The sequence below is a fragment of the Bacillus rossius genome, chromosome 10 (assembly GCF_032445375.1).
Source record: "Bacillus rossius redtenbacheri isolate Brsri chromosome 10, Brsri_v3, whole genome shotgun sequence".
Taxonomy (NCBI): Eukaryota; Metazoa; Arthropoda; class Insecta; order Phasmatodea; family Bacillidae; genus Bacillus; species Bacillus rossius.
The window spans coordinates 52,635,847-52,652,934 of NC_086337.1; the positions used below are offsets into that span (position 1 = coordinate 52,635,847).

Consider the following 17,088-nt stretch of genomic DNA (forward strand, 5'->3'; position numbering starts at 1 on the left):
ACAAACATACAAACATACAGGTGAAGCTAATATAAAGCGTGTAAAAAAGGGGGTTGTCTGTAAAATCGGTACACGGACGATAATTTTACGTGATAACGTCATAAGAAAACATTGATGTAAAATTGCATACTTTTTTAATTTTCAAATATTATTTACAATTTTTTTTTGCAAATTTAATTTAAATAATTTGTTTAAATATAATCACGAACAATTAGTTAAAAAGCCCGCCTTAACCTGTTTGATATTATAGAAGATTTTTCTCGCACGGTGGTTGGCCGGTTCTTGCACGCTCGGCTCAGGCGGAACGTGACAATTTTTCGTGCGTGCAGCCGGGGTTCATAGATTTTTAAGACGTTATCACGTCAAAAAAATAAAAGAACTTCAGGTAAAGAACTTTGATAAAGACGAAGGCGTGCTTTACCTTCCACACCTTTCGGGGACTTAAATCAGGCGACCGATTGATAGTTAAGGCTGAACGTTCAAAAATACGAATATTTATCCAGCTCGAACTTCAGAGTGTTCAAAGAACTGGAGTATTTCCTCAGCGATGCAGGAAGAAATGCGTTCTAAAAACAATTTTTTTTTATTTGCGGGTCAGGAGCTTACGACTACGGTTTGCTTTTAAATTATTTTTTTTAAGGATTATCATCCCCCTTCCCCACCCTTGGGTACAGGGTACACAGTTGGTAGGCATAGTAAGGTTGATAGTCATTTTATCTCCTACCAAATTACATTTTTTAAGTATGAAATAGCTATACTTGAGTAAACTAATAGAAAAGTCGACAAAAAAATTAATATTTTTTACTTCTGTGTGAGAGAAGAATGTCTTACATTTTATCCCATTATGGAAAAGTATTTTAAATTGCTAAAACAAATCAATTAAAATAAAATACAAAATATATTTCGTTAACACATTTTACGGAATATATATATATATATATATATATATATATATTACCAAAGAATACTTGGCGTAGCCCGACAGTTGCACAATATCTACGTGTGCCGGTTAGTGAGCACCGGGCGCGCCAAGCCAGCCCAGCTGCCAGAGACTCCAGTGGCGGCTCCGGGAAGAACTGTTCGGGAGGGGCTATCGTAAAAAAGAAAGGAGAATTTAAGCAGGTCAGAAATTGGCCTTGGAATATTATTTACCTACCAATTTGTGGTCTGGAACACAGAACCTTCATAGTTCCGCACAAACCTTTTCGGCGAGACTGAAGTTTTAACACATGAAATGAAGTTTTTTAAGTGAACATTAATATACCCCTCAATAATGTCCGCAGGCTTTCACGGCCATCGTCTGAAGAAGCTTGGCTTCTGGGTTGTAGCCGCGTCATTTTGGCGGAGTAAAATTCACCGACGTTTCGGTCGACATTGCAGTCGCCGTCATCGGGGAGCAGTTACCTACCTAGGTAATTTCGGTCGACATTGCAGTCGCCATCATCAGGGAGCAGTAGCACCGACGTTTCGGTCGACATTGCAGTCGCCATCATCGGGGAGCAGTTTAACCTACTGACTGCTCCCCGATGATGTGCGACTGCAACGTCGACCGAAACGTCGGTTGAATTTTACTCCGCCAAAATGACGCGGCTGCAACCCAGAAGCCAGCCAAGCTACACAGAGAAGAAGGTTTGTTTGAATCAAACAAATATTTGTTTATATATAGCGAAACAAGTATTTACTTGGTGGAACAAAATATGTTGTTAGTTTAACCCAACTCGGTAAGTAACAAAAATTACTTGTTACACCTAACCAAATATAGAATTGAGTTGACAAAAACATTTTTTTGGGTCAACAGAATCTTTCTTACTACAAAATATTTGTTTGAATTAACAAAATATTTTTTGTTTCGCCATATATAAACAAACATTTTGTTGAGGCAAACAAACCTTTCTCTCATTGTGCTTCATGAGTAGAGACCTGCAAAATTCGATGTTTCGATGGCCTTCAGGATAGATTGCACATACCCCTGTACACTCGGGCAAATAACGTAAGTTAATTGGCTGCCGACTTGTAAATTCGTCTCAGCTGGTTTGTCTGTGATTCGATCCTTCTTTGGTTGAGGGTTTATAACTGGTTGAGATTCGTCAAGATGAACAGTAAGCCAAAAGCAAAATTATCTAAGAGGTATATGTGTTTGAATTTTAGCCTATCACCGAATGAATCCGAAGTTTTATCAAACTTAACTAGTACGAAGAAAATGTCCCTTCCATACTAGCAACGACAAAATAAACTAATGTTTTTTGAACAGGTAATACAAGAAACTAGAAGAATTTTAAAGTAGAGTAAACTGCTATCTAGTGGCAAAACTCACAACCAATTGGAAACTATACGGAAACTAACGACGGAATATAAGGTTCGACAAATAAAAATATTATATTTACAGTCACTTGCCCTAAATTGTCGTTTGCCCTAAAAGTCATATCTCCTAAACGTCACTTGCCCTAAAAGTCATTTCGCCTAAAAGTAATTTGCCCTAAAAGTCATATCTCCTAAACTTCACTTACCTAAAAGTCACTTGCCCTCAAAGTCAGTTGCCCTAAAAGTCATTTGACCTAAAAGGCATTTGCCCTAAAAGTCATATCTCCTAAACGTCACTTGGCCTAAAAGTCATATCTCCTAAACGTCACTTGACCAAAAAGTCACTAGGCCTAAACGTCATTTGCCCTAAAAGTCATTCGACCTAACAGGCATTCAGCCGAAATTCATTTTAGGTCGAATGACTTTAGGGCAAGTGGAGTGTACTCGAGTGTGCTCCTCCGGTCACGCAAGGCCAGGCGATGCCAGGCGAGAACTCACCGACGGTGGTGAGCAGCATGTAGTCGGGTCTCGGGAGGGGAGGGGGTGTCGTGGCCTGGAGGACTCCGGCCACGCGAGGCCACGCAAGGCCAGGCGAGGCCAGGCGAGGCCAGGCAAGAACTCACCGACGGTGGTGAGCAGCATGTTGTCCAGCAGCAGCGCTATGGCCACGATGACGAGCACCAGGCGGCGGGACTCCCTGCACCTCTGCAGGAAGCCGGACACCCGCGCGCCCATCGCGCACTCCTTCACCACGGTCATGCCGGACCTGCAACAGTTGCGGCCCGTCGTCCACGCGTCCTCCGACCTCTCTCCTCCTCCCGTCCTCCGACCTCTCTCCTCCTCCCGTCGTCCAACCTCTCTCCTCCTAGTCCGTCCACCCGTCCTCCAACCACTCTCCTCCTAGTTCGTCCACGCATCCTCCAACCTCTCTCCTCCTAGTCCGTCCACGCGTCCTCCAACCTCTCTCCTCCTAGTCCGTTCACGCATCCTCCAACCTCTCTCCTCCTAGTCCGTCCACGCGTCCTCCAACCTCTCTCCTCCTAGTCCGTCCACGCATCCTCCAACCTCTCTCCTCCTAGTCCGTCCACGCATCCTCCAACCTCTCTCCTCCTCCCGTCCTCCGACCTCTCTCCTCCTCCCGTCGTCCAACCTCTCTCCTCCTAGTCCGTCCACGCGTCCTCCAACCTCTCTCCTCCTAGTCCGTCCACGCATCCTCCAACCTCTCTCCTCCTAGTCCGTCCACGCGTCCTCCAACCTCTCTCCTCCTAGTCCGTCCACGCATCCTCCAACCTCTCTCCTCCTAGTCCGTCCACGCATCCTCCAACCTCTCTCCTCCTAGTCCGTCCACGCGTCCTCCAACCTCTCTCCTCCTAGTCCGTCCACGCATCCTCCAACCTCTCTCCTCCTAGTCCGTCCACGCATCCTCCAACCTCTCTCCTCCTCCCGTCCTCCGACCTCTCTCCTCCTCCCGTCGTCCAACCTCTCTCCTCCTAGTCCGTCCACCCGTCCTCCAACCACTCTCCTCCTAGTTCGTCCACGTATCCTCCAACCTCTCTCCTCCTAGTCCGTCCACGCGTCCTCCAACCTCTCTCCTCCTAGTCCGTCCACGCATCCTCCAACCTCTCTCCTCCTAGTCCGTCCACGCGTCCTCCAACCTCTCTCCTCCTAGTCCGTCCACGCATCCTCCAACCTCTCTCCTCCTAGTCCGTCCACGCATCTTCCAACCTCTCTCCTCCTAGTCCGTCCACCCGTTCTCCAACCTCTCTCCTCCTCCCCCCGTCGTCCACCCGTCTATTAAATATTCTAACTGATATGAACATGAATTTAATATTGTTATAACATATAAATATTATTTGTTAGGTATATTCTGTAAAAGAAAAAGCAATTCACTTTGATTTTGGGCGTTGTACAACTAAAGATGAACAGTAAAAAAAAAAAAATTCATTAGTTTATTTATTGGTTCATTCCAAAATGTTGAATGTTTTAGGGGATATTTTACACACAATATCACTAGGGTTTTTTTTCTTCCAAGTATCAGTTATCTTTCATAGTCATATAGTTTTATAGGTACTGCAAAATAACACAATATTCTTCCAAGTGCGTGAGCACACTTTGAAGCAGAACCGCAATCCAACTCGGCAGCTATTATTATAATTAGTACATAGTTAGGGGCATGCATATTTTGCGAAAAGTTTTCGAGACTAGCTGAGGCTTGAAACACTGTAGCATCGTCTGTGTTTCGTGATTGGGTGAGTTTCTTTCAGGTAACGTGTCGATTGTTACCACACCAGTCACAGTAATTCAGTGTGGAAGCAAACGCGTCCTGAGTGGCTCGGTCAAATAAGACGACGACTTCTTTCGCAGACGGCACGCCAATCTCAAGGAAGAAACCGCTGGTGTAGATATACCTTGTTACAGTCTAATAGGCGTCAGATTTTTTCCCGCGAAAAATGCCTGCCCCTAAACATAGTTAGGGTACCGGTAATATTCGCGGGTTCAATGACCTGCAGGATGAACTCCATAGTTCTACGTACACTCGGTAAAATGTCACCCACTCATTGGCTGCTGTATTGTGAGACGTCCCACAACGTAGCAGCCTGTGATTCGTATAAAGCTTTAGTCGGGCGTTTCTCATTGGTCCAGAGTCATCCAGGTGAGTTGTGAGCCAATAGCAGAGGCAGCACTGAGGTATAACTATTTGTGTTTTAGCCTATCGCGAAATGAATTCGCGAATTTTTTCCGGTCTCTATACATGGTATCTGGTATCTCCAGGTAGGGAGGCCACTTTCGTATATCAACAAACATTCCTTAATGGACCTTATCGACATACAGGGTGTTCTCCAGCAGGAGGGGGGCGGGGTAAAGTGTGCACGGTATCCTGCGGTTCTTTGTGAGATAGCCCATGGACCCGCTGAGGACCGAAACGCCGAGATTGAGGCTATCGGTATTTGCGCTTCTCCTGCGGTTGGCAGCAAATCTTCTCGGCGCCTCTTTGAATGTCCTCCATACTCTCGCTCGCTCGCGAGTCGGGGAACCGAGGAGGAAACGGTCGGATCTCTCTCTTTTTTTTGAAGGACTGTGCCCTTGTTTTCTCGGATCCTTTCTCTCTCTCTCTCTCTCTTTTTCTATCTTTTCCCGCGAAGCCCCCCGTGTTGTTTGTACGAGGGAAGAAGGTCCTATACCCACCCCGTCAACCACCTCCCCATCAGCTTTTTTCGCCCACATCTTTGTTATCGCTCACGTCAACTGCAGACCTTGCGCGGGGGGGAAAGGCACACCACCCCTCGGCCAGAGTTAAGAGGCTTAAAACCCAATTAACTTACCCCCCACTCTTCCTCTCTGCCACGTCCCACTGCTCCCCCCCCCCCCCTCCTCACGAGGACCCAGAGTAAACAGGCGCGGCGCGACGGGGCGACGGAGGACGTGCCCCGAGCCCTGAAGACTCTTTAGACTTGCTCCGCCGACGACGGGTGGGTTCGACGACGACGACGACGGGAGATTGGGTCTGGGAGCGCGGCCGGGTGTCCGCGGTAAATACGACTCCCCCCGGCCCGTAATTGAAAACATCCGAGACCTAATTGTGTGCCCCGAGGACGCCAAAGAAGCTTACCGCCGAGGGCGAACCTCCCGAACGAAACAGGATCCAAGACTGTGCACGCCCCCCCCGGGTTGGGGGGCAGTGCCTCCTTTTATCTTCCAACTCCTCGAGGGAGAAGAAGTTTCGGAAAAGTTGAGGAAAGAGCTCTGGGTTCCAATAATACGATGATATACAAAAGGAACCCCTTAAAAAAGCTTAAAGAACACTCCCGAATGACTTTCCAACGCTTTTCGAAGTGCAACGTGAGCTTCCCTCACAGTTCACATTCAAACATAGAAAGTTTACGGTGCAAACATGAAAACTGTTTTTGAGAATTATAGCTACCAGTCAGACTTCCCCCTCCCTGAGATACAATTCTGTCTCTTAGAGTTGAGAAAATTTGCGAATTAATTCTATACCAGATTAAAAAAATTTACTTGAACCAATTGAGCTTCTTCTCTATTTGATGAATTATTTTTGTGGGAAACATTTGGCTCTTGGTTAAGAGGGAGGTGGCCGATATAAAAAGTAATGGTCGAACAAAACAATAATCCAATTGTGTATAAGATATTTATTAACCACTGCAACTAAACCAATTCGCGAGATAGCGGTATTTCCAATTATGAGTCATGGCGTATATGAGCCCGAAGAGAACCCTAGTCGAATTCCCCTTGACACAGGAGTGTAGTGGGAACGTCTACCAAGACATTTTTTTTGCCCCTTCAAATCCAAGGCGCCTACGTGCTAGTTAAGTGTACAACATGGACTTTAAATATTTTTCAACCAGCCTGTCGACAAAAGTTCAAGATTAGTCGATAAGACCTCTCACTGAGGGCCTGAAAAATTTTGGGTAGTTTTTTAGTGACAGGTAAGACTGCTAAATCGTATGTGCGTGTGTGTGTATATATATATATGCGCCATTAACTCGTATATAGTCATGTTTGTGATCATCTGGGAACGTAACAGGTGTGTTGGTGTGGCAAATGAAACTTTATGAGAGCGAAACTATTCTGGAATACATTTTGTACACTTCAATAGTCATAACTAGAGACATATAAAATTCGCGATTTCAAATCCCTAAAGGATAGACTCCATGATCCTCTATGCATTCGTGCAAATTACATCTGCTGATTGGTTACCGACTCGTAACACCTGTTGACTGGAATGATCGTGATTTGCTAATTCTTCTGTTAAAGATTTTTCATTGGCCCAGAGTCCTTCAGGTAAACTGTGGCCCAATCACTGAAGCAAAATAATGTCAAAAGTATTTGGACTCTATCCTATCGCGAAATGAATCCGCGAATTTTACAGGTCTCTAGTCATAACAAGAAATAATCGCAACTGAAAAAAGTACTTGAAAAATTAGAAAGGCCATTCTATTTTTCTATGCGATGGTACCGCTATCTCTAGTATTTTTTTTTTGCCGTAACAACTGTGTCGGTGGTGTGCGGAACGCCCGCCAGAATGCGTTGAAAACCAGTTTCTAGCCTCGCGCAGGGCACCGTTTATTAAAAACGGTTGCCGATTTGGTTCCTTTACTGAAATACGGTTTAGGACACAATTTGTAATACGGCCCGCGGGTTAGGTTACTGTTGCGTCCCAACAAGGCAGTGCTTATTCGCTGCCTTACCCGAGTGCCTTGGAATGACACCCTTAGAATCATAGATAGTTAGGGACCGGAAAAATTCGCGGGTTCAATGAACTGTAGGATGAACTCCATAGTTCTACGTACACTCGGTCAAATGCCACCCACTCATTGGCTGCTGTCTTGTGAGACGTCCCAACTTAGCAGCCTGTGATTCGATAAAGCTTTGGTTGGGTGTTTCTCATTGGCCCAGAGTCATCCAGGTGAGTTGTGAGCCAATAGCAAAGGCAGCACTGAGGTATAACTATTTTTGTTATAGCCGATCGCGAAATGAATTCGCGAATTTTTCCCGTCTCTATAGATAGGGGCAGACATTTTTCGCGAATAAATCTGAACGCCTATTAGACTGCAACAAGGTACACCCGCACCAGCGGTTTATTTTTTGTGATTGGCGGCCGTCTGCGACAGAAGTCGTCGTCTTACCTGACCGGAGCCACTCAGGACGCGTTTGCTTCCGCACTTAACCACACTGTGATTGGTTTCGAAACAGTCGACATGTACATATGTGAAAGAAACTCACCCAATCGCGAAACGCAGACGGTGCTAAAGTGTTTTTGACTTGCAGCTATAGTCTCCAAGTCTTTTAGCGAAATCTGCGTGGGCCTTAATCATAGCTTTTTTTTTTTTTTTTTGCTAAATGATTCGACGAAGTATGCTTTTAGAGAGTCTGCCACGGAGGAACAAGTACTCGGGATGGGCCTCTGAAAACCAAGCGCGGCTCCAGAGGAAGGGCGCAGGGGGGCGATAGCCCCTTCCGAGCCCAAATATTACTTCTTATTTCTTTGTAGGGAATATTAATGTTAACTTGAATACATTTCGTTAATGTTAATTTCGTAAATGTGCTTTTCTTTTTAATCATAATTTGTACGAAAATACTAAATTTCAGTATTTGAGACCATATATTTTGTGAATATCCCAAGGGCAATGTCATCATTATTAACTGCATCCTCCTGTGTGTGAGAGCCCTGCACGAGAGGTATTCCTGGAGCCGCCATTGGTGTAGAGTAACCTCCCCGCCCCCCCCCTTTTTTTTTTACCTTTCCCAAAATCCCCCCTCCCCCCCCCCCCCTCCTACACACCAATAATTCTCTTTCCTGTCGTCTTGTTCCGCGTTGCTCTCCGGTAAAAATTTCTCATCACTGCGCGACGTGGGATCCTATCCCTGGAGTACCGTCGCTGATTGAATCCCGTCTCTTGTGCCTTCCCCTCCCTCCCTTCCCTTTTCCCCGTCCCCCAACACACTTATCCGCGATATTGAAATGAATACTGCTCGCTCTCCGGGGACCTCGCCCCCCCTCCCCCCCATCCCCCCCCCCTCAAGACCCCACACTCTTCTCCTCGTCTTCCAGGCATCTGGCTCCACATCAGCAGCTGTAGTCTAGTCGCAGATGCCAACTGCGAGAGCGCGCGCGTGTCGATTGCCTGTATTCACAGCCGCGAGGAGTTGTCGCGCTCCCCGCTCGAACAATGTACGAGCACTTTCACTCCTCGGCATGGCCGCTGTCGGAAAAAAAAAAAAAAAAAGACGACGGATGGATCGTGGCGATTATTATTTCTTCATCGGCTGCACGGCCCTTTTGGGAGAATGGCCTCGCGTCTCTGATTGGTAGAGACCTGCAAAATTCGCGGATTCGTTGACCTCTAGGATGGACTCCACAGTCCTCTAAATACTCGCGGAAATGACACCTGTTCATCGGCTGCTGACGCGTGAGACGTCTCAACTAGGCTGTCCGTAATTCGGCACTTTCTTGGTTTAGTGTTTCCCATTGGCTCACAGTTCCCCGGATAAAATGTGGGCCAATCGCAGAAGCGGTACGAAGGTACATTTGTTTTGATGCTAGCCTATCGCGAAATGAATCCGCGTATTTTGCATGTCTCTACTGATTGGCCATTCTAAACGCGTGGGAGATCTGTGATTGGTAGGGGCCCGGAAAAATATTCGCGCGGGGTTAAGTGACCTCCAGGATAGACTCCACGATCGTGTATGTACGCGGGGAAATTACACCAGCCTCATTGGCTTACTGACTCGTGACACTTGCTAAACTGGGATGCTTGTGATTCGATACTTCTTACGTTGAGGGTCATTCATCGGCTCACAGTCCTTCAGGCAAACTGTGTTCCATGAATGAAGCGGCAATAAGTTACACGCACTTGGATTCTAGCCTATCGCGAAATGAAACCGCGAGTTTTTTCCGGATTCTAGTGATTCGATACTTCTTTGATTGATGATATTCAACTGGCCAAGAGTTCTACGGATTAACAGTGAAGAACCAATGGCAGACGCAGCCCAAAGGTATATTTATTTGTATTTCAGCGATTTTTTTTTTCCTCGGTCTCTATGAATTAGCGGCTTAAAAGTCTCTTTCAACAACGAGGTCGTTGGAGACTGTTGAAGAGTTAAAACGACTAAAAGAAACAGGAGCGGGGTCACGTCAGCCGGAGGAAACGGGGAACCCTGAGAAAAAACCGTAGGCTCGCGGCAACGTCCGCCACGTTTTTTAATTTGCCAAATATTCCAGGGTGAGGAGGGGAGGGGTTGGAACGTGGCTACTCTTGGTGCGAGATGAGTAGGAGCTAGAAATATTTCGCGAAAAAAAATTTCCGAGCGCCCATTATACTGCAATAAGGAATGCCCGCACCAGAGGTTTCTTCCTCGTGATTGACCCAGCCAACAACGAAGCAGAGACAATGCTACAGTGTTTTGACTCTCAGCTATGCTCGACAATTGTTTTTTTCGTGAAAAAAATACGTGGCTCTAGAGATGAGCCATCAGACCACTCAGAAAGAAACGAGAGATCTGACCACTCAGAAAAGAAACGAGTGATCTGACCACTCTGAAATAAATGAGTTATTTGACCATTTCGAAAGAAACTAGCGTTCTGACCACTCAGAAAGAAACGAGTGTTCTGACCACTCAGAAATAAACGAGTGTTCTGACCACTCAGAAAGAAATGAGAGATCTGACCACTCAGAAAGAAACGAGTGTCTGACCACTCAGAAAGAAACGAGATATCTGACCACTCAGAGAATAAACGAGAGATCTGACCACTCAGAAAAGAAACGAGTGTTCTGACCACTATGAAAGAAACGAGTGTGCTGACCACTCAGAAAGAAACGAGTGTTCTGACCACTCAGAAAGAAACGAGAGATCTGACCACTCAGAAATAAACGAGTGTTCTGACCACTCAGAAAGAAGCGAGTGTTCTGACCACTCAGAAAGAAACGAGTGTTCTGACCACTCAGAAAGAAACGAGTGTTCTGACCACTCAGAAAGAAACGAGTGTTCTGACCACTCAGAAAGAAACGAGAGATCTGACCACTCAGAAAGAAACGAGAGATCTGACCACTCAGAAAGAAACGAGAGATCTGACCACTCAGAAAGAAACGAGTGTTCTGACCACTCAGAAAGAAACGAGTGTTCTGACCACTCAGAAAGAAACGAGTGTTCTGACCACTCAGAAAGAAACGAGTGTTCTGACCACTCAGAAAGAAACGAGAGATCTGACCACTCAGAAAGAAACGAGAGATCTGACCACTCGGAAAGAAACGAGAGATCTGACCACTCGGAAAGAAACGAGAGATCTGACCACTCAGAAAGAAACGAGTGTTCTGACCACTCAGAAAGAAACGAGTGTTCTGACCACTCAGAAAGAAACGAGTGTTCTGACCACTCAGAAAGAAACGAGAGATCTGACCACTCAGAAAGAAACGAGAGATCTGACCACTCAGAAAGAAACGAGAGATCTGACCACTCAGAAAGAAACGAGAGATCTGACCACTCGGAAAGAAACGAGTGTTCTGACCACTCAGAAAGAAACGAGAGATCTGACCACTCAGAAAGAAACGAGAGATCTGACCACTCAGAAAGAAACGAGAGATCTGACCACTCAGAAAGAAACGAGAGATCTGACCACTCAGAAAGAAACGAGAGATCTGACCACTCAGAAAGAAACGAGTGTTCTGACCACTCAGAAAGAAACGAGTGTTCTGACCACTCAGAAAGAAACGAGTGTTCTGACCACTCAGAAAGAAACGAGTGTTCTGACCACTCAGAAAGAAACGAGTGTTCTGACCACTCAGAAAGAAACGAGTGTTCTGACCACTCAGAAAGAAACGAGTGTTCTGACCACTCAGAAAGAAACGAGTGTTCTGACCACTCAGAAAGAAACGAGTGTTCTGACCACTCAGAAAGAAACGAGAGATCTGACCACTCAGAAAGAAACGAGAGATCTGACCACTCAGAAAGAAACGAGAGATCTGACCACTCGGAAAGAAACGAGAGATCTGACCACTCGGAAAGAAACGAGTGTTCTGACCACTCAGAAAGAAACGAGAGATCTGACCACTCAGAAAGAAACGAGAGATCTGACCACTCAGAAAGAAACGAGAGATCTGACCACTCAGAAAGAAACGAGAGATCTGACCACTCAGAAAGAAACGAGAGATCTGACCACTCAGAAAGAAACGAGTGTTCTGACCACTCAGAAAGAAACGAGTGTTCTGACCACTCAGAAAGAAACGAGAGATCTGACCACTCAGAAAGAAACGAGAGATCTGACCACTCAGAAAGAAACGAGAGATCTGACCACTCAGAAAGAAACGAGAGATCTGACCACTCAGAAAGAAACGAGTGTTCTGACCACTCAGAAAGAAACGAGAGATCTGACCACTCAGAAAGAAACGAGAGATCTGACCACTCAGAAAGAAACGAGAGATCTGACCACTCAGAAAGAAACGAGAGATCTGACCACTCAGAAAGAAACGAGAGATCTGACCACTCAGAAAGAAACGAGAGATCTGACCACTCAGAAAGAAACGAGTGTTCTGACCACTCAGAAAGAAACGAGAGATCTGACCACTCAGAAAGAAACGAGAGATCTGACCACTCAGAAAGAAACGAGAGATCTGACCACTCAGAAAGAAACGAGTGTTCTGACCACTCAGAAAGAAACGAGTGTTCTGACCACTCAGAAAGAAACGAGAGATCTGACCACTCAGAAAGAAACGAGAGATCTGACCACTCAGAAAGAAACGAGAGATCTGACCACTCAGAAAGAAACGAGAGATCTGACCACTCAGAAAGAAACGAGTGTTCTGACCACTCAGAAAGAAACGAGTGTTCTGACCACTCAGAAAGAAACGAGAGATCTGACCACTCAGAAAGAAACGAGAGATCTGACCACTCAGAAAGAAACGAGTGTTCTGACCACTCGGAAAGAAACGGCCCAGAGAGCGAGCGTCCACTTCCATAAAGGAGGCTTCCTCTGGAAATTAACTGACCCGAGTCCTTCCTGAAGGACAGCGTCCTCTTGGACAGGACTGCGTCGAGAGTGGTCAAGCCTTCCCGGGGGTCCTTTGTGCAAAGTGACTCACCCTTCTGCGAGACTTTAGGTCCTTCTGTTCAGAGGCGTAACCAGGGGTAGGTCGGAGGCTTCCGGACTTGTCCCTTCTACTTCCAACACACACACACACAAGCGACGTTAGAATAAGAAGATTACGGCAACATAAGTACAGACTGGGAAAAAAAAAATTAGTGGGTTCGATTACTTCCAGGATGGTCTCCGCGATGATCTGCATACTCGGGAAAACGTCTCGTGTTCATTGGCTGGTGACTAGAGACCAGCAAAATTCGCGGTTTCGATGGCCTTCAGGATAGACTGCACATACCCCTGTACACTCGGGCAAATAACGCAAGTTCATTGGCTGCCTGCCGACTTGTAAGTCGTCTCAGCTGGCTTGTCTGTGATTCGATCCTTCTTTGGTTGATGGTTTACAACTGGTTGAGATTCGTCCAGATGAACAGAAAGCCAATAGCAAAATTATCTAAGAGGTATAAGTTTTTGAATTCTAGCCTATCACCGAATGAATCCGCGAAATTTGCAGGTCTCTACTGATGACTTGTGAAGCGTCTCAACTGGGAGACTCGCGATTCGATACTTCTTTGAACGAGGGTATCCAACTGGATAAGAGTCTTCGAGATTCACAGAGAAGCAGCACGAAGGTATATACAGTAATTATTTGAATTTTTACCCCATCGCGAAATGAATACGCGAGTTTTTCCCGTCTGTAAACATAAGGTTATAGAGAGTTTTGTTTTGGAATGATTGTTGTAAACCTTAGAGGGCTAAATAATGTTTAATTTTTTTCCCATTATAGTCCCACATGCCTCATGCACAGAGGCGATAGGAAGTGTTTCCAAGTAAGTAGTTTATATTTAAAGCCGGTCTGCACATATGTCATTCATAACATGCTTAACGTGCGTGTTTCGTGTATTTAAAAAACAATAATATGTATGTATTTATGAACTTGTTTTAAATAATTCATAAAATGCTTGGCTTGATAACAAATAATTATTAACAATTAAATAAAAAACCAAAATTAAAAATGTTCACTTTTCCTTTCTCAATCAAAATCACTATTTAAAATTCTATGTGTAAACGTTCAAGTTCCCTGATTTTAGTGTGATCATTAGTTTTCTTTTAAAATGTAATTATTAAGAAAACGTATTCAAAAAATGATGTAATGTATACACTGTACACTCTCCTTCATAAAATTCTCGCTACAGTCTTTTTCTACAGGTTTTTTCTTTGTTTGCAGTGACGATGATGAAGTCTGTGCTATGTGACTTGTCTCAAATGTGATAGTTTTCGAAAGTAGTTCCCATGTCCCGAATGTCACTTGCGAAGCATCGCATGATGTTCTGATTTCGACCACTGACAATCACATGAAGTTATTAAAAAAAAACATCGTCGCCAGGACAACAGTAGACAACGACAGTAACAAAAGCGACACCAGGAGAGAAAATCCGTAGGAATCGGTAGGGAACCCCCCGGAAATTCAAAAGGGAGGGGCGAGGGGGTTAAACAACAAAAATTCATCTCTGGATAGGGTGCTTGTATGTCGTACACTTCCCATAATTTTGGCCTATGTTTATGATTGTATAATACGCAGAAAATTTTGTTATGAACAGAAAGGTTTCTATAAAATATAATTTTAAAAGTTTACGTTTAACAACTCCGTTTCACAGTCACAAATTTTGCAATTATCTTTGAAATATTTGTGCAATGGGAGTGCATGACTTGATGTAAGCTTTTGGACATACGCCATTGCTAAGCACATGTATGTCTGTAAAAGAAAACTACAAAAAACACAAAAGACAAAAACACAAATTAAGCAAACAATTGCTGTTGTCAACAGGATATAAACACCACATAATATTCCATAACAGGAATATGGTCAACAAACAAAGAAAAACAAAGAAAAATGGACTAACAGAACGAAAAAAAAACACAAATGGTGACAACACAAAAATATTGAACCCAAAAAAATTCAGCACAACAGTTGAAGCGAGACAAAAACACGACAAAACGGAAAGACGAAACAAATACAATAAATAGTTTTCCAAAACAGAAACAAGCGACGTTACGGGAACTGCTATCTGCTCCCGTTCTCAGGCAGAGACGCACATGGTACGAAAACACAGGTGCGACTAAGTAGGGGCTGGGAAAAATGAGGGTATTTATCAGATTTTTATTTATCAGATTATTATTTATCAGTATTTGCAAGCGCTAGCGGGCTCCCTCGGTGAGGGGTTTCTGAATTCCAAGAAGGGAGGGGGGGGGGGGAGATCCCTCCAGTCACCCCCTCCGGGATTACGCCCGCGCGAGACACACTATAGTGATCGCGCATTCTTCCTGACCTCTTCTTCTCTCCTCCGACAACCCCGCCCACAATCCTGGCGGTCGCTCTGCAGTTCCTCTGACGGGCGGCTCCGCGCTAAGTCCTGGTTCGCAGACTTAATTCCCCGAACAAGAAGGGGGAAGGGAGAAAAAAAAAAAAGGAGGCGTTTGTTTGCACTTGCTATTGGCGGCAGTTGGTCGAGTGAACCGAGGGGGCGAGGAGGGGTGGAGAAGGGGGGGGAAGGCGTCAGAGAATCAGAGAGGAAGAGGTCGTTATAAAGGGAAAATTCCTCATCGAGGAAAAAAAAAAATTTTTGTTTGTTTGCAACGGAAGCTAAGGTTACTTGAGTAACGTCACAGGCCCGAAGCTTCCGTCTTGGGCACGAATGCGGTCAAGATTAATTTTAGGAAAATTTTTACGCAAACGCGAAAACAAATTATCCACAGCATTTTCGCCGATGCGAAATGCGATTTCACTAGAGAAACTTTATTTTTTAGTGTGTAAGACATTTAGAGTAGTTAGTAAAAATATTCATTTAATTATTCCTGATCTGCATATTTAATCTCATATTATCATGATTTACTAAAGGGTAAGTTGAAAAAAAAAGTGTGTGCGCTTATGTACGCGCGTTAGAAGTTATACATTGTTTTTGGTTTAAGACACTGAACTGTTTTGAAATTTATTGTAACAAATATTATTTGATAAATACTCGGTATTCAATATTAAAATAAATATTTGTATAAAATTAATTATTTAATTTAATAAAATAACTGACTTAATTTTAATTAATAATATAAACATAAGAATGCAAAATGTTTATTTTAATAATTATTAAAGTTAAAATTTTTTCCACTGCGCTACGATACATGACAGAAAATTGTAAGGAGAATATTTATTATATTGTTATAATTCCAGTATCCTTAGGTTTTTTGAAACTTGAAATCACTCCACTATGTCTATTTCAGTTTACCAAACGAATATAGTTAATGGTAGTTTAACTATTATAAAGTTTCATTTAGCACATCAATAATTTCGGTATGTCCACTAATCTGTATGAAAGCGACTATGTATGGGTTTATGTTCATACACGTGTGTCCGCTATCTTCCTGTGAAAATCTCGTTGCATGGTGCGCGCGCATCGTATAACTTCACTCTCATCATTTTTCCATAACGCGCCCAGAGAAGAATAACTTTTAAAAAAAATTGGTTGTCTGTAAAGTCGATTTACGGACGATAGTTTAACGTGACAACTTCATAACAAAACATTGATGAAATGATTACATACTTTTATGAATAAAATTGAATCATTTTTATTGAATTATCACTATTTTGTATGGATACAAATAAGGAGTGACATGAAATCTACAATTTAATTAATAAATTTACTTTTATTTGCACTCATTAATTCCAATATGTTTATTACTTTAACGAAGAGATTAATTTAAGTGTAACTTTTATACATGTTTGCTATTTAACTTCTTCCAATCTGTGTTATTCTGTTAAAGATAGGACGATGATAGGAAAAGTAGGAAACGAATGGGAGTGTTTCAAGTTTAATGTGCTTCTAAAAAGTCAAATCGGTGGTTGTTGCAATGGAGTGGAAGAGAGATAGATGCGGCGCAAGCGTACAATGAGCGTAACGGGACACAGCGTAACGTGACACTTTTTCGTGCGTGCAGCCGGCGTTCATCGATTGATTAGACGTCACGTCAAAAGAGTTTATTATTTGCAGTGAATGAGTCGTTCAGCTCAGACTTCAAAGCCTAGGGAAGAACTATAGACAGTAAGTCTTACACATCTAAAAATATTTTTTTTTTCCTTACTACTAACCTTTTATTCGCTTCATACCACCAACGCCAGTCCTCAGTTATGAAGCAGGTTCGAC

The 17,088-nt window shown here is 43.8% G+C and overlaps 1 protein-coding gene across 2 annotated transcripts in view; it reads right to left on the reverse strand.

The window, feature by feature from the left end:
* The window catches only part of LOC134536134 (synaptic vesicular amine transporter), a 145,261-nt gene that overhangs the window by 62,495 nt on the left and 65,678 nt on the right, over nucleotides 1-17,088 (reverse strand). For both annotated transcript variants that reach the window (XR_010075766.1, XM_063375726.1), the window contains exon 2: nucleotides 2,925-3,067. Coding sequence is in view for 1 of the 2 variants with exons in the window: in XM_063375726.1 (XP_063231796.1) it covers nucleotides 2,925-3,060 (136 nt within the window). In the remaining variant the exon portion in view is untranslated. The remainder of the gene's footprint in view (nucleotides 1-2,924; nucleotides 3,068-17,088) is intronic.